We start from the raw sequence: 18,552 nt of genomic DNA on the forward strand, positions 1-18,552 counted from the left end.
AGAAATTACATTACGTTACCTTTGGAAGTGAAGTTTTTATTTTATTCTCAAGTCTCGTGTCATAAAAGCACGTTTAGAAATATTAAAATATGTTTGCTTAGATGCGTATAGAGAGACCAGTTTTAAAGGAAATTGGGTGATTTCGTATATTCGCAGAAAAACAGAGTATATATATATATATATATATATATATATATATATTTCCTAAACATTATTGATGAATTGATTATATTATCTCCTAAGTTTAATTAAAGTAGAATTATTTTAAAAGTGTGCATCTATACTGGTAAGTTATATTTTGAAAGATGTTTTGAAGTAATTTGAAAGCAAAATGTTAATAATGTTTTAACGGGGACTGGAGTTAAATCATCACGAAGAATAATATATCAATTGTAAAAGGAAAAATTAAAACATGTAATTATTGTCATTGATCGGAAATTAGTTGACTTTTCAAGGGGAACAAACCAACTCCCGTTCAATGAACAATAATTGATAAAAATACGTAAATATGAAAGTGTTTCGTCTTTACTCGAGTTATAAGTTAAAGCCAAACCGGCAATTCTAGTCAGGCCAAAAATTTCCGCGAATAGTTGCTACTCAAAGAACTTATACTCATGAAGCATTTTAGTCAATTCAATTTGGAGTAAAAATCAATTACTGTAGAGAAATCCTGTAAAACTCGAGTAACCGTCCCCGACACTATCATCTTTATGTATTTGAGTACTATATTATTTGTAGAAATTAAACATTGGAAATTGTCATTATGAAATCGAATTCAAAGTAAAGTTGAAATAAACTTAGAAGATTATAAAAAAGATAAATAATGCAAACTTTGTGAAAACAAATCAAAGAAAACATAAAAATAATATAAAAATAATATAGAAAATAATATAAATAAGATCAGTGAATGTACATGAAGATATAAAGGCCAGAAAGGTATTAAGTAACTTACATTCTTTCTAGTGGGGGAGTTGGCAAAGTGTTCTCTTCGTGTCTGACTCAGAAGTGTAGGGTGTCCGAAAATTCTTAGCGGCAGTAGGGGCTTTGAATAATATCAGTCGGTAAGACTTGGGTGAAGTAATTTATGGTAGTGGGTGGGACTTGGAATTCTGGAGGGATGTATTTTGTGGAGTCCTTATCTGAGAGAGACCGTCTGTTAAGATTTTTTTGAAAATACTAGTGAATGGAAATTAATTAATTTCTGGCTAATTGTCGTGTCGTAATGATTAAGAATTTAAGAAAGGAAAAAGGCATTTTCGCTGTCCAAGAGCTAATAGACAGTCTAATAAAGGCAGGAAATAGGCCCATTTTTTTAGTAACAGTATAATAACAGTATATGTCTGAAGACAATTAGCTTTTTACAATATATACAATTGAGTAATTACACTATATACAAATCTTTCAACTGACAGTCATCCAACTTATACCGCCTTCTCAGGTTTAGGAATAAATTATCATATCCCTATCAGTTAAATGATTTAGAGTGAGTATTTAACGCCTGCTCTTTTAAGGCAATGGTTGATAAATTGAAAGGGAATTAGATTATTTTTGAGAATTTTGATAAGGATCAAAATTTCGCGTTGTAAATCTATTGTATCTGTGCATATAGTTTTAATTCGTTGTATTTGATTAATTATAGTATTGTTAATTACTTTTTTTGGATATGTTGGAGTTCCAATTTAGGCTTCAGTCATAATATTGCCTGAAAAGAATCGATACATATTTTTGAAATTTCGCGTTTAATAATAAAACAAAATTATACTGGCCGACTGTTTCGTGCACTACTTTAAATAAAACTGAAATATTCAAACTGTCATACATATTTAGTTTGGAATAAAGCTGAAAGGTACTTTTGTAACGATGAGATGCAAATGGTTATGCAATGATACACATTCATTCATGATTACATATTCATTTATAATATATTAGATAATTTATACAATCATCATTTTCAGAATTTCGATTAGAAAACATCCGCAGAAATTCAATCAGGAAATAATCTGTTGCATTTGATTGGAATGGAGCTGCTTCTAAGAATATTTCTTTCTCTTTCTCATTTTTCTAGTTAGGAATTATGGTAAGTTTCGTATGAGGTTTGACAGGAATTGCGAACATCTTGTTTAGCTTCGAAGCTTTTTATAACTGCCAAATTATTCTGTAAATTACTGTATGATTTATTAGCACAAAAAAGTGCTTTTTCGAGCAATGCAGTTCTATTTCTGAGTGAGTGTTTAAGTACTTTATTCACTGAAGCTTCATTGTTTCATCCTAACAGCCGATTCCAGTTTCCTGACTCAGATGGCAGCAGCCATCGCCTAGCTATAGAACAAAGCCAATCATCCAAAAGTCCTCAAGAACAGAGGCGGTACTCCAAGCGGCGACTGAGAGGGCCATATGGGGAAATGCTGGAAGAAGAAATGCGGAAATCTGGTGAGAAGCAGAAACCAGCCTATAGCGATCTCAGTTTTCTGCAAGACTTATGTGAAACCAGGAATAAAAATCAAGAATCCTCAACAAGTTCCGATAATGTTTCTTCTCAAAACAGACCTGCCATGTTTTTGAGCAGTCAGTCACTAGACGACGCGAGTTCGGTTTCGTCCAAGAATGAATTAGCTATGTGTGTAACACCAAAGCGAAAAATTAGTGCTAACTATCCTTTGTTATCGGATGGTGAAACTGTAGCAATTGCTAGTGATGAGGATATTTCTCCTACGAAACCTGTCAATGACTTATCAGTGGATTGTGCTGGTAGCGCGGAGAATAAAAATGAGGATAAAAGTGCATCTCAGCAGAATAATAAAGAAGGTTCCAAAGGATTAACGGATTTTTCTAAGATTCAAGAACGTCATTCGGTAAGTAAAAAAAGTATTTTTTGTACCGTTTACTGTGGTATATAATCAATAATTATTGCATTTAAATGCTTAGCTTTGCTATCAGTTTTTTACAAAACGCTTGCAGTTGTGTTAACAGACTGAAAATATTTTGAAATGGATGTATTTTTAAAGGTGTAAGTCCTAAAAATAGAACTATAACTGAAGCGATTTCAAGCCGAGATTTTAATGAAGGGATGAAGTGGTCACGTTATGAAAGTACATCGTACTTCGATATTTTAGAATATTTTCCTCGCATTTTTAATGCGTAAATTTTTCAAATTTACTTAGTATGAGCTAAAGTGTTTCCAATTTATATTAATTTCTTGAAATGCATTTAACAGTTTCAATTCAATCTATTACTGCTTTGAGTTTAAATTTTCAGATATACATATTTAAGAATAAATTTCGTTTTTCTTAACTTCACCTTAATAGCAGTTGAACTGTTAAATAATGGATTCGCAATCAATAAAATAATACCAATAAAATAATGGATTTGCAATCAATATTTTGGAGCTTACTTATTTCATTTGTTTATCCACCTCCCCTCCCCGTTTCGTGAGTATTTTGTACATTTTGAGCTTTCCTAAAAATTAAACAAAAACATATTGCTTAAAAGTCAGTCTTTATGAATGGCATTATATATTCTCAAAAAGCAAAACAAACAGGCACATTACATCCCTCTGTCGTATATCTTTTTTAACTAATTGGGCTGCATCAGTCATAAATTTATTTTAATTGCAATTTGAAACTATCCGTGTGTTTCCTGTTAAGGTAGCAGCAAGTGAACCGGATATAACAATGCGACTAACGGAAGAACCTCTTCTTACGTTCAAAGGCATAAATTCTTCCCCATTCGCGAAATATTAATTAGGTAACTACGAGACTATTAGCACGACTAGTATTTTATTTGATTCGTTAGAATTTGAAAATTTTTCATTAGATCTGCGTTAATTATATGTGCTTTGTCAGTTCTGTTTCTTGAGTAAAATCTTAAAAACTTTAAAAAAATTAAATTCAAATTATCGTTTTCTTTCAAAGTGTACAAATTATTTTTAATAGAAACACCTTCAGGTAAATTTGTAGTATTTTTATTTAATTTACTAATCGCTTAATTCGCTCAACTAAATTTGGCAAATTTTTTGAAAAAAATTGTCTTATTACTAATCTGTAGGGCTATCGTTTATAGCCAAAATTTGTAGTCATTGTCTTTAATAATCAGGTAATAATGGAAAATACAGAAAAGTATTGACAGAGCAATTCAAAAACCGGTTTCGACCCAGTGCTGGTATCGATCTTAACAAAGTATCTGAAAACAATAATTGAATCCAGTTCCTTCCCTCCTGATTTCTAACTGTAAGCCTTTCTACATTGACAATGTAGACAAAACGTGATATTAATCGTATGCTTGTATAGGTAGGAGCAGTGAATTAATCCTTTTACTCATTTATTCATTATTATCAAAAATTTTATTGACTGTATGCCGGTAGTTAGTGTTGATACTACGCCGTTTCATCGCTACGCAGTGTTGATCCTAGACAGAGTAGATCCTGTGCAGTGTCGATCCTGTGAATGTAAGCGTTAATAAAATGTGTCCTGTGAATTATTGATACTTCCAGATTTATACGAAGTAATACGTTTTTAAAAAATCTTCTTTTAAATCACTTATTTATTTATTTATTAGACGAATGATTATTAAATTTGCTTTCTAGAAACTGGTTAATTTAAAGTTTTTATGAATATGTTTCTTCGACTCTGCAGTTTCTGTTATTTTAAAGGGACTTCCATAATTAAAATTTTCTTGCTTCATCTCATGCTAGAAAACCGGAAGAGCTGCCTTCCGGTTATTATTACTATTTATTGTTATTATTTAGTTAATTATTATTTTTTTTTCTGTTTTCGTTTTCGCTCATTCCATTTTTATAATCTAAAATTATGCAGAAACGTGTTAATTTGCTGAAAAATATTGGAGGAAGATGAATTTAAAATTTTCATTGATCTTTTTGATTCTCAATTCAAACAACAGTTTCCATGGGTTCCAAGTTACGTGAAATTCTGAAATCTGCTTAAGATGAATTTATGTGCAATATGAAAATCTCATGGGGTTTTTCAAGGGTAGTTTAAGATGGTTTTGAAGATTTTTGATTCAAAACATTATCAATTCGAGTGAAGCAGTTCGAAGATCAATTTTTCTAGAAGTCTTTCACAGCCTCACTAAAACACTTAAAGGGACTGTCTGTGAGGGCCTTTCATAAACGTTGCTTACGAATGTTAGCTACTGTGTTCAGAAATTCACTAATTCATCTTTGTATTACCACTTCACTGGTTGGCTTAGGCTCATTGGTCAAGGGATCGAAGGTAACGAGTATCTAAATGGCTCGAAAAGCTTAATCTATCTTGAAATAATTTTAACTCAATCAGTTGAAGCTTTGTTCAAGGAAGTGTTGCATGTAACCAGTACCACGTGAATTCCAACGTTTATAAAGTTATAACCCTGCTAGCATAGCTGTGTTTGCATTGACTTTTTTTATTTGAATAATTTAGTGACACTTCGTTTGCTTCCTCTTAGTCTATTTCTATAACTAACATACTCATCTGAAAACACTTGTCTTCATTGAATTTCTTTTATTTCTTTGACGTTAGAAATATCTATATATATATATATATATATATATTTTTTTTTTTTTCCCGATGGTGCCATCGAATGTGGCCTAAAAACTTTAATTTATTTTTGAAATTTCGAATGAACATTGCTTAAAAAAGAAAGCATTTATACATTCTTCTTATTACATTTTAATTTTTTAATACTGTTTGATATATAAGAAACCGACGCAATTCATAACACATCTAATTCTTGTAATGTGTAGTATAGCTAACTGTTGACTTTTTAAATCTTTGTGCCATTATTACTATAAATGAAAGACTTTGCTGGCGCCACAGGTTTCGATTTTAACGTTCCCATGCCCTAAAAAAAAAAAAAGCTCTTTTTTTTTTAATAATGAAAGTAAATATCTCTCCTCTCCCCTTCTCATAGTGTTTTCGTTGACTGCTCACAGAATTACGCCAAGAGCTTGTCTTTACTTTACCAGTTTTTTGTTTTCCTTTTGAATAGTCTAAGTTTATGCCATTAAACTGTATTGTTCTCTTCACTGAATTCGTGAGAAGATTTTAGAGGTTCAAGGTGAGGAAAAAAAAAAGAAGAAGAAAGAAGATGATAAACTATTGTATTTAAGGTAGTGGTTCTCAAAATATTTTGCCTCGTGCCTCGTGCTCATAAAGCTTTTTATGGGTGATAACAATTCTTCAGTCAAAAATAGATCACCGTACTTATTTGATGCAGCTAAACATTTGCATGCTTTCAAATAAAAATTACGCAAAACATTAAAAATGTCAAAATTTTAATTGAACTTTGACAACAGAAAGTAAAAACAAAATGAAAAAGCTTTAAGTTCACATTATTTTGAGTTATGGTACTAGGCATATTAAATATTTAAACGTATTTGTTGTTTGTTTATTTCAAAGGAAACTTTTCACATATCGTTCCATCTTTATTAAATTTTCTGACTAAAATCCATTAACAAATGACCTAAAAGTTCTTTTTTAAACATATTCAGTGTCTGCTATTAAATAAAAGTTTTATTGTTAAACAAACTAATAAAAAAGCAACTAGAATCGGAGTAACATGAATAAATTTGAAGCAAATGAATAATTTGCTGCAACGCATAAGTAAATTAGCTAGGTAACGTGAGCAAATTTTCAGCAAATTTACTCAAGTTACGCCGATTCCTGTTGCCTTAGTTTCTTTAACATTCAGCTCTTCGTTGTGTTCTTTTTATCGTATTTTCGTTACAAGATATTAATTATTCATAGTTAACTTTCGTGTATGAGGAATAAATTTTTTTATCAGTTTTGGAACAAAGTTTGCATTTAAGTAATGTAACTGCATATATTATTCTTTTAATTGCTGCATTTAATAATACACGGTACTTATTTTCCTCACAGAACTTTTAAGTATTCGGCATTTTCGTGGATGTTAGAAAATAAATCGTCAGCGTGTCAGACCATTTTCTAGCCTCATAAAAGCAATGAATGTAATAGTATTTGGTAGCGATTAATATTTGTGAAAGAAAATGTCTGACTAAGTAGTAAATGCGTATTAAAAGAAATCGGGTATTAAACCAAAGGCCACTTATTTTTCTTAAATTACCTGTAATAAAATTTTCCGAAGTTTAATCTGTAACCGACATCTTTTTATGCAAAATTTATGGGGAAATGGAAATTGTTTCATACTATACAGAATTTGCTGACTTAAAAAATAAAAAGTCTTTCTATTTTAATTCATTCTTAATATAAATAAGAGATAAGTATAACATCATATTTCACTTTTATAACTACTGCTGCAATGGAAAAGGGATACAAAATTATGATAGAAATTTAAGTAGGGAGCTTAAGGTTTAATTGGGAATTATTTCTTACCTTTCCTATATTTCCAGATTTTGATTATCAAACGATACAGTTGCTAAACACTGGTAGTTCGTTCCTTGTTCAAATCTCGGTGAATGGGCATGGATTCACGAGCGGTTTCGCAGTTTTGACCATGTGCAGCTTGGATACGAGCCAATTTTCCTAAGAAAATTCTCCACGAAGGTATCTATGCCCTTAGGCAGATAGTTCTCCTGTGCTTTGCCATAATAAAACAAACTGCTTTCAAAGCTATCGTGTAGGTGTAAAAAACTGCTTTCTAAATACTTCTTTTACATCATTTGCTTGCATTTTGCAAATAATTTTCTTCTTCCTTGTTCTTCATCATCTTCTGGATGATCAAATGATTTAATTTTATGCAAAAATACTAAAGCATTTACATTAATTACATTTTTCTGCAGTAGTGATATGTCATTTCAAATCAATAGTCAAAATCTATGACTTTTATAATGCTGTGATTTAAACTCATCGCCTTAAAGTTTAGGTAACAAAGAGTCCACATGTATAGTTAAATTTGTATTGCTGATACGTGCACATTGATCTTATTACCTAAAGTGAAGAAATACCCAGGCGCGGTTGTATAAACAGTTCCATTGTCTGAAGATGTCATGATTGCAGAAGTATCTTTAAATTGCTATTGATGAGTATATATTAAGAACAGGGCGGGCGCTAAATATAACCAACATGCGTATAGCTATAAATTTTCGCTACTTACTTCCATGCTGTTGCTTTCGGGCAAAAGAGCGTGAGGAAAAGGAAAATAATGTAGTAATGAAATTATAATAAATAGATGTTAGTATTAGCTATTAATTAATACTCTAAATTAATTACCATTTGTAAATACATGTTCATGATAATATAAAAAATAAAATCTTCCCAAAATTTTGTGATCCGCAAAACATTGTCTCGGAACCACATTTTAGGAACCACTATAAGTCTGTTACTTTATTTACTTCTAATACTTAAAATACGCACTTCAAGGTCATACTGGCTTTCCTAAATTACAGATTATTTTAATGCTGATTTTAACTTGGTTTAATATAGACACTGGTCTTTTTTTGATTGTTTGGTCTGGTTTTAAACAAGAAAGGAATTTTTATAATTTCTACACAAAAACCTTCCGTAGTTGTTCGTTCAGAATATCAGTGGTTAACGTCCTATTATAAACATTTGTCCTTTTTGCAGACAAGGGAAGGCTTTCAGTGTGTTAAAATTCACTTGTTGCTGTCAATGGGCTGTGAGCGAAATTTCTCCCAAATTTGCATTTTATCACACTTTCTTTTTTTTTTTTTTTTTTTTTTTGCCTGATGGTTGCACTCATCAAACCGTGAAAGCTTTTCAGAATCCATCGCTCGCATTTTAGCCTCACCTGGCCTGTAATGGAATTAAGGATTAGAAAAGGCTTTTGAAAAACCGTTTATTGCTTTATACATGATGGCAGCAGCAAAACACGCAGCACTTCTCGAGTGCTTTAGCATCCGACATTAATGAGATTTCCGAACAGTCGGTGGAAATTACAGGGGCCAAAACTTGTGCCTTTCGGTGGGTAATGGTGGGAGGGATTGGTAGTTCTTGCCCCCGAGCCAAGGTGACCCCAGAGCCGCCAAGCGGCGAAGTTTGGCACGTGGCCAGCAGTGTGACGGAATCTATATTTAGTTACACCTGATGACTGTCTCGACCGCTTCTGCTAGCTGTGAAAGAAAGAGAAAGCGACACAGATGCCTTTTTTAATAGTAATTAGTCTAGCGCAGCTATTGGCATAAGACTATTCATGTTGGCTACGCCCGCCAGTCAAGCAGATGAATTAAGGAAGCGTGCGTTAGCACACTGACAGTGCGTATACTGATTTACGCGTTTGAAACAATTCATTATCCCGTATTCAGTATCGAGAGCGTTGCAAAAATATGACATCACATTGTTTTGTAAATTGCTATCATTTACATGCCAATTAATACTCACGTTCTGAATCGAAGAGAAAGAGTATCCTTAATACTATTAGAACAATTAGTATTTTCTTAATTTCGTAAAATAATTTGAGCCATTATTTAGTTAAGATAGCATGCGTGGAATTTCATAACTAAGTTATTAATCAGTTAAGAGATGGGTTAAGGATCTAGCTGTAGAGCAATTAATTAGTTAAAATGAGAAGCAGGGATGACATTCATTTCTACATTTCGGTCAGCAGAAGTTACAGAATATGGCAAAGATTGCGAGGAATGGATAGGAGGGATGCCTTCGTGAAGGACTTTCTATGGGAAACTGACTCGTATTCACGTTACAAATGGGAAACTGCGAAAATCAAACATGGAACCAGTCTAATCTGGAATCGAGCCTGAGTCGAATTTCTTGTATTCAATGGTCTTCACCACTTGGCTTCTGGTGGGGCCAATTTTTTTTAAAAATTTAATTCCGAGTTTTCAAATTTTCTGATGAGATTACGCGCATGAGTTTAAGTGTCCGTCTATAACATGCTGGTAACTAATTAATAAAAGTATTTATAACGGGCAAACGCCCTCTGTCGGTGATCTAAGAACTCCAATGCTATATGTGTCGATGTTTCCCGAAATATGTTTGTTTTGTAGTTGATATAATTAGAGTAAATATTTTTACTTTATTAAAAGAAATATTTGTCGGAAACATGAAAAGTGAAAGAATATTGCATTACGATCAAGAAGGAAATCCCAACTAGAAGTTAAATCTTCGGAAAACTGAAACAGCACGAATAACGAGATATCTTAGAAATGTAAAAGATTTAGTTTGGCTATAGAAAAGTACTCGGGGGCTATCTGCCTAAGAGAAGGGATGCCTTCGTGGGGACCTTTCTAAGGGAAATTGGCTCGTACACGTGTTACACATGGGAAAATCCCCGAAAACGCTCATGCAGCCCAGCCTCTTCGGTGGGATTCGAACCTCAGAAACGAAAAAAAAGAAAGGCCTGTTAGACGATAATTTCCCGACAAATGCATCTGTGATAAAGGACCCTGTGAAATGAAAGGGTATGGTAAATATCAAGAGATCATATGCATGCATTTAAACGTTTACTGTGGAATTTAGTAATATGACTTGGGGTATAGAAGAAGACTCTATTTTTATTTGGCACGTGGCCCACGATTAACAGAAAGAAAATTAGGTCACATCTGTTACTTTAAAATAGGCAGTTCAAGGTCTTAATAACTCCTTTCATTTATGACTGTAACGTATATTGGTATCGTCACACAGAGTGTATTAGTGGATTTTAACAAGTTAAGCTTAGTTCACAGGATGGTTTTAAAATCATAAGAGGACCAAGCCGAGCTAAGCATCCAGACATTGCTACAGTGATTGCTACAGTGCTACAGTGATTACTACATTGCTACAGTGCTACAGTGAATGCTAAGCATCCAGACATTGCTACATCACATAAACTAGTTTAAGGATTTTGCCTGAAAGTTCTAACTTTTCAACTTTATGCCTGGTGTAAAAGCCGACGAGTCACAACGAAGCAAACGGTTGACGTCGGTCGACAGTTCCGATAATTCAGCTACATATATACGTATACGCAGCTTTCCCTTCCCTGATTCGCTACTGCTTAGACGCTCTTAAACAGGTACGAATTCACTCGATGCCTTCGTCTAAAACCATCACGTGAACGAAGATCAAGCTTTGTTCTTCCGGTGGTTTTAATGTCATAGCAGGTTTAAGCCAAGTTTCGTTGCTAAGCAACTAAACCTTTCTACATCCCCAAAAGTGGTTTAAGGATTTTGCATAAAAGTTTTAACTTTTCAGTTTTGTACCAAGTTGGTCTAAGAATCATCAATCACAGCGCAACATCGATTGATTATTTCTGAGTCTCTGAGTCTCTGAAACATGTGCAACTTTCCCTTCCTTTGTTGGCTATGGCTCTGCTCATCAATTGTGAATGAACTTATTGGCTTTTATGCCTTAAACCACAAAGCTTTATGACGACAAAACCGTCGTCTGAATGAAACCTTAGAGAATTCGACCTTTTTGTTTAGCTGTCGTTATCATAGTTACGGGGGAAATTAGGAGGGAAAATGACCCTGAAGGGCCAGTTTTAAAGTAATTTTAGATCTCGGTGAATGGGTTGGTTGCCTTTTCGTAGTTTAAACTAATGAGTAATGTGACTATGAGCTAGTTTTCCTTAGAATGTGCTTCATGAAAGCGTCCCTTTCGTTAGGCAATTATCTCTCGCATGTGTCGATATAATCTGTTTTGGCTTGATGTGATGCAAATGTAGCGCAAGAGTAGGTCTTCTGCAAGAGATGGAATGGTAGCGACTGCAAAATGATTTCTTAGAACTTCACGAAACAGCTGGTAACTGTCATTGTGGACCACTGTGGGATCAACGTTCAGCAAGCATTCTGTTTTTGAAATGGTATGTGAAGTCATAGAGAGATGTTGTCAAACTAATGCGTTGAAAATTTCTCTGGGGTATATAATTTCTACATTCTGAGCTGCATTGCTGATGAGAACATTTCTTATTTTGGCAAAAATATAATAGCTTTTCCTATGATGATTACTTTAAGTAGTCAGCAAGTAATTAATTCACTTGAAAATGTCTAGAATGGTTAGTTGAAAACAATCTAAATTTTAAAATTTTTTCACACCTTTATTATTTTTAGAGAACAAAAAAAAAAAAAAAAATCTAAACTATAGCCACTAAGAGATGTTGAATTTTTCGGTTTGACTTTCGTTTTATATGATTCCTTCGACTTGTCTTTTGTTTATATCTGTCCTTTGGTTTGTCTGATTGGGCCCTATTATGCACTACTGAGTTATGCATCTTCCTCAGTAACGCGTAATCTAGTAACAGTGCCGCGAATGATGATGAATTTAATTGCGTCGGAACTATGCATATAAGTTTATTTGGATTTCTCAGTTAATCTGTTGCTACCTCGGACGGAACTACCAGCGTTCAGGGACTTTACCGCTCGGCTGATGGTGGGCCTTTTTGAATAGGATTTGAATAAGATATTTTCCTCATTTTCGAGATAATCATGTACTGCAGACTGCAGAATATGAGTAGCTTGTAGTAAAAAGCAGAATTACTCTAAATGAGAGTTGCATGCTCGAAAATCTGATTTTCTATAATATACTGTATGCATTTTGCTGTGTATTATAGTATTTTATAACACTGAGAGGAAGCATATTCAAGATCATATGCGCAGCCACGCATCGAAAAGTTCCGAAATTTTCTGACAAACCAATTCGGCGAATTAACCCAGAAGGTCATTTTTGACATAAAACTCGAGCAGTTAAATTCTCCTATACCTTATGATTAATTTTTATGCATGAAGTTGGCAGATTTCCAGATCTAGGTTTGGTTTCATGTCTTTTGTACTCACTCGGTTTTTTAATTGTATTTAATTTCTGGAACAGTCGAAAAATATTTTCTGGTGGTGTTCTATCCACTTTCAGACTCTGGAAAACTGTACACAGATCACTGGCAGACCGACAGCTGTGGAGGCCCGGGCGGAAATTTCTCTGGGGGCCTCTTTTTAGAATGATCACCATACAAAATGTCAACACAAATATATAATAAACATTTATCTAATTAAAATTTAAGTATTTTAAATGATTTGTGAAATAAAATATCTTAAGACTAAAGAAGAAACAACTTATACCTAGCAGACAAATATGTACTTAAAAAACTTATTGTTCTGCTGTTTTTGATGATTTAAAAAAAACCTGTTTTTTAATTCTTCAGTCAATAAAGAAAAGTTAAAAAATTTTGCGAGCTGCGACTTCAAAATTTTTTTTTATATATAGCTTCATCAAAATTAAGATTTTAGCTACTGCATTTTCAATGGAAAGGATAGCAGAACGCTAAATCTTACTTGGCTCATTGATGATCTAAGACGTATTTTAATTAACTTGAAGTGCGAAAAGCTTCTTCCGCAAGAAGCAACTGAAACAAACTGTCAAAAATGTCTTTAGTACCAAATTTAAGTTAGGGAATGATTCTTGGAAGTCTACTTCCAAAAAACTAATATTTTCTACGCAGACCCTTTTTTAACTTCGTCTTTTTTATATTCCTATATACAGGTATACAGATACGCACAGGGTACTAAAAAAGTTAAGGTTCTTCGGAGGTTCAAGTGAAGGATGATGTTTAAGTTATAGCAAATGTTGCAAAACGTATTTAAGCGTAGTATATAAACGTTTAATGTTTAATACAGCTTCTTTCGCAATGTCTTCCCATTTTGTGTGCGCATTTAGATCAGATGTAATAGGGATAATGGATTGTAGTAAGAATTTTTCAAGGCCTTAAAATCTTTAAGACTGTTGTTACTTCAGTAAGAAACATATAACAGTGTTATAAAAGAAAGCTTTTACTTAAAAAACTAGACTATATTCTTATTGTAAATGTCAGTGGTTGAACGACTTTCTGGTTAAGTGTATGCTTAATAAACAAAACCCACATCTGCATCCCAAGCACTGCTAATTTTTGGGGGGCTGGTTTATTTGATTACGGCACAGAATCGAGGACTATCTGTCTAAAGGAAGGGATGCCTTTTTGGAGAACTTTCTAAGGGGAACTGGCTCGTATACATGTTACACATGGGGAAAACCACGTAAACACATATGTAACCAGGGACAGGGAAAAGTGAACAGAGCACCAGAACTTCGTCAGTGAATTTTACAGGTATTGCTCCGCCGCACTACTGTACCCAGCTGGGCTTTCGGTTGGCTCGAATTTCGGACTGAACTAACAGTGTTCAGCTGGTGGGATACTTTGGTTTGCGGTATGAACTAAACGAAATGATAATAGAGGGACACTTTCAAATGTTTCAGTTAGCATCATTAGTATTTTAGAAATGCATTAATAAATTAAAATTGATAAAATTGAGCCTTTGTTTATGCATTGCATTATAACCTTTTCACTAGATTCAGTACTAAACGTACTTTAAAAACATAGAGGCAAATTCCCTTAGAGCAGACTTAAGGTAGTTTAACATTTCAGTGAAAATTAGTTCAACCGTGTGTGCTCTTTTTTTTAACCACATATTGTACATTGAACCAATGGTAACTGATATAACTGCTTCCTTAGCTAATATAAAGGTATTGCATATTTTAACATTAAACGCGTTGAAATGAAACATTTAGCTTGTCTGCCACTGTTATGATTTCATGGCAAATACACATCACGATTGAAATGAAGAGGGTTACAGCATAATGAAGAGGCCTTTTTTGCAGAAAAATCATAAAATTTAGGTTCTGTATCATAAAAAAGAGTATGCTTTTTCTTCATAAGGCATTTCTCATTAGTTGTCGTAAAAATATAGCTCTCCGACGTATTAATTTCTGACTGGTTGCCGGAAATGCAATGTCTAAAATAATTTGTTTCCGGGAAGCAATTAACTTCTGCAGCGTGAAGGTATAAGACAGTAGTTCTATCAAATCAAAGGTACAAAAGATTTTCTGCTAAACGTAGGCAGTCTCTCTCTTTTGGAAGGAAGGAGGTGCACTATTATTAGAAAATTATTAGAAAGTATTCTTAATTATTTCTGTGTTTATAGATATTAACGTAGCAGCATTCGTGGCCGATTGAACACACAATATATTTATAAACAAAACAGTTCTTGAGAAGTACAGCCTTATTGATCCATCAGCCGCCTAGCGGTAAAGTCGTTGAACACTGGTAGCTGGGTCCGGGGTTCGAAGAACAGGCTGGCTGCCGAAGAACCGAAGGAACAGGCTGGCTGCATGGGCGTTTTCGTAGTTTTCCCCCCATGTGTAATTTGTATACGAGCCAGTTTTCCTTAGAAACTGCTCCACGAAGGCATCCCACTCCTCAGGCAAATAGCTCTGGATTGCTTTGCCGTAATCACATAAAACAAACCAAACACAGCGCAAGAGGGCTCAATCTACGCTCGCGTTTTCAACGACATTTGTATCTTTTAACATTCTTGTGATTATATAATTGACGAAAAAGAGGTAACAAGTTGGTTCTACCGAAGCGACAGAGAGAATGCGGACATAAGATAAAAATCCGAAAGAAAAGGATTTGGTTTTGGTTTAGTTGTATTTTGATTGGTTAATTTTAAGTTTCTTTATAAGCCGAAGTGTTATATAGGATTTGATTTTGGTTTAGTTGTATTTTGATTGGTTAATTTTAAGTTTCTTATATTATTATAAGCCGAAGTGTTATATAAGTACCTGCGTCATATGACTTTGAATTGTTACATTATCTTTGAATTGTTACATTATTGCAAGTTGAATTCCTGTTAGTCCTTCATTTCCAGTGGGCAGTACTGATTTACCAAAAGTAAGTAAACAAATAAATGACATGAAAAGTAGAAAGCTTTAGTTTGTAAAACATTTCGAATAAAAGTTTACCATAATTTTTTTAAATGATTTAAAATTAAAAAATTTAAAAAATGATGAATGCATTTTCCTATTCTTCTTTTATAAAAAATAATATCTTTCGTTCTGTAGTCATAAAACGAAATCTCTACTGTTAAAAAAATTAAAAAAACTCGACGAAAAAGAAATTTCGAATTTAAAATCTAAAAAAATTTTAATTCCGCGTTTCGTTTCTGAACGTAGAATGATATAAATGAAAAATATCGAACTATTAGAAAATCATTTCAGTGTTTGAATAAAAATTTAAAAGAAAAGTATATAGACAGGATTGCAGTCTGTGCGTTACTATTTCTAGTCTTTATTTCTAATTGACGTGTCACCAACTGAAAAAAAATCATTTTTCGAGGTTTTTCGTTTCTTTCTGGTTTCCCCCTACTTTTCTTTCTTTTTTTTATATTATCATTAAATAGATGTAAAAGAAACACATCAAACTGAAACTTAAATCTAGATGAATTTAAAGTAGTTTTAATTTTAAGACAATTATATATGTATTTCAGTGCTCCTTGTAAAGAAACAAATGCCGAGTTCTATTTAGGTGCATGGATTATTACTGTATTACTTATTATTTAGGTGCATGGATTATACAAGTGGGGAGGGGGACACCAGAATTTCACAGTACGGGGTATGGGCCTGTCTTGCTAACTGTGCAGCTCTGCGCAAATTTTGATGGTGAACATCCTGGGGAACGATAGGAGAGTCTCCTACTCCTCTTCACTTACAACCAAACCACTCGAAAGGACTTTTAGTTCTAGAATTAATAGCATAAATTTGGATTTTAGAGATCAATGTACTTTTCATAAATATAATTGTTATATTCATGTGTTGTCCGTTGCGTGTAATATGTAGACATTCATATTCATGTCCAAATATATGGACATTCATTTTCATGTCCAATTCATATTAGTGTCCACATATTACATAGGAACCGACATATGGTAAAACTGATGCTAAAAAGATCTTGTTTTAAGAAAAATTATTCGAAAATTTAATAGTTTTCTTGAGCTTCATTATTAGTTACTAAAATGAGTTTAATGCATTAAGCTACGTGAATAATCGTTTAGATAGCTTTAAGATTTTGTTCCAACAGGAGGAATTTTAAACTAATGTTCGAATTCCAAAAAAACATCTTCAGTCTCAGGTTCTTTTTGCTTGCGTGTGTACATACCTTGTTTCTGTTTTAGTTTAATATAACAAAGCGTACCAGGGCTATTTTCTTTACACATTATCTCACTCATATTTATGGAAAGAACAAATGTACTTAAGATGAACTTGTAAGAAATGAAAGAAAATAGCCTCCAGCTGCTACTTTAATATGATAATCAGCACATCCAGCTATTAGAAAGTCTTCCATGAAATTATCGTCCGCTATTGGCCGAGCGGTAAAAGTGCTGAACATCGGTAATTTGTCCCGGGTCTTAAATCTGGTGAATGGGCTGGCTGCATAGGCGTTTTCGTGCTTTCTCCCCATGTGTAATGTCGATACGAGTCAGTTTCCCTTACAGATTCCTCCACGAAAACATCCCTCCCCTACGCAGATAGCCCACGCTTGCTTTGCCATAATCATGTAAACAAAACCATGAAATTATACCTCAAGATAGCCTTTGTCTATTTTGTCTTGATTAAAATTAACCAGCCACCAGTTATCAGCTGGAAGACTCAAGTTCATTCCTCGGAGAGGTTACCTATATACGAACTAGGCCTGAATACACTTGAATTTTTAAGACTTCTAGCTCTCTTCCCAAAAATATGGCTTTATAAACTGTATTATTAATTAGTATTCCTAATTTTATGATTAATTCGGTTATTAATTATGCATCTGAAATTTTTAAAATAATGTTGAAAATAGAAAACTAAGCTTTTTTTAATTATTTTTCAGATTATTTTTAATAGTTATTCAAAACTGAAATATTGTGCATACGTAAGTATTACACAGTATTTAAATATATGCAGTATAGATTTACTCCCACGAAGGACTTCTTTTAAGGTCTAAATAAAAAGGGAAACTAGCGGCTCCTTTCACTTATAATTATTTTTTTTTTTATTTTTTATTTTTTTAATTTTTTTTCCCCCTTAATGGTTGACGGAACAAACGTGGTTGTCCTTGGTCAAGCTTTGCGCTGATGAAAATAAGAGAAAGAGAAAAAAGTAAATCCATTCCGAATGTTCTGCGTGTAGAAAGAAAGAAACAAGACTCTGTTGAATCACCAGTGACAGAAAATACTACAATTGAAAGGGGGGGGAGATGTAATGGAACCTCTTGAAAATTCTTTTTCCTGTTGCATTTAAAAAGAGAGGATAGAGAAAATGCGGCAAGAAGTTGGGTCATGCTACGTAAACTTCATTTTAGAAAAACCTGTTCCAACTTTGAGCTTCGTGGTACTTTAATGCAGCCTATTTGCTCCATCGAGTAAGTATGTTCATAACATCTACTTAATTTTTTTGGACAACTCATGTTCACCTAAAGGGCCTTATGCAATGCATGTCTGTTCTTCCTACCGAAGTTATGTCGTGCTCATTCTTGAATCATTCATTCCACTAATGGAATAGAACTCATTAAACAGCATTTTGCTTACATTGTAGCACTCTACTCACATTGCTGCTCTCTTAACACTCTGCATCTTAATTTCCCAAACTTTCCTTGGCTTCACTGGCCCTCTTTTTTGAAGTCCCCCCCCTCAGCGTCTCCTGCAATACGGAAACGAAATAGTAACAATTAATGGTTTCTTGGTGCCTAAATAGTATAATGGTTAGCGACGCTGTTTGCCGTACCAAAGGCTCCGAGTTCGAATCCCGGACATTTGGCATGCTTGATTCAGTATCCATAGCTGGGCAT

At 33.6% G+C, this 18,552-nt stretch overlaps 1 protein-coding gene across 4 annotated transcripts in view; it reads left to right on the forward strand.

Moving 5' to 3' along the window:
- LOC118180501 (uncharacterized) overlaps positions 1-18,552 on the forward strand; it is a 524,461-nt gene that overhangs the window by 102,665 nt on the left and 403,244 nt on the right. For all 4 annotated transcript variants that reach the window (XR_015039137.1, XM_035349588.2, XM_085809646.1 and 1 more), the window contains exon 6: positions 2,276-2,852. Coding sequence is in view for 3 of the 4 variants with exons in the window: in XM_035349588.2 (XP_035205479.1) it covers positions 2,276-2,852 (577 nt within the window). In the remaining variant the exon portion in view is untranslated. The remainder of the gene's footprint in view (positions 1-2,275; positions 2,853-18,552) is intronic.

This window comes from Stegodyphus dumicola, chromosome X2 (assembly GCF_044657685.1).
Source record: "Stegodyphus dumicola isolate Sdum_Otavi_A_Nest chromosome X2, ASM4465768v1".
Lineage (NCBI taxonomy): Eukaryota > Metazoa > Arthropoda > Arachnida > Araneae > Eresidae > Stegodyphus > Stegodyphus dumicola.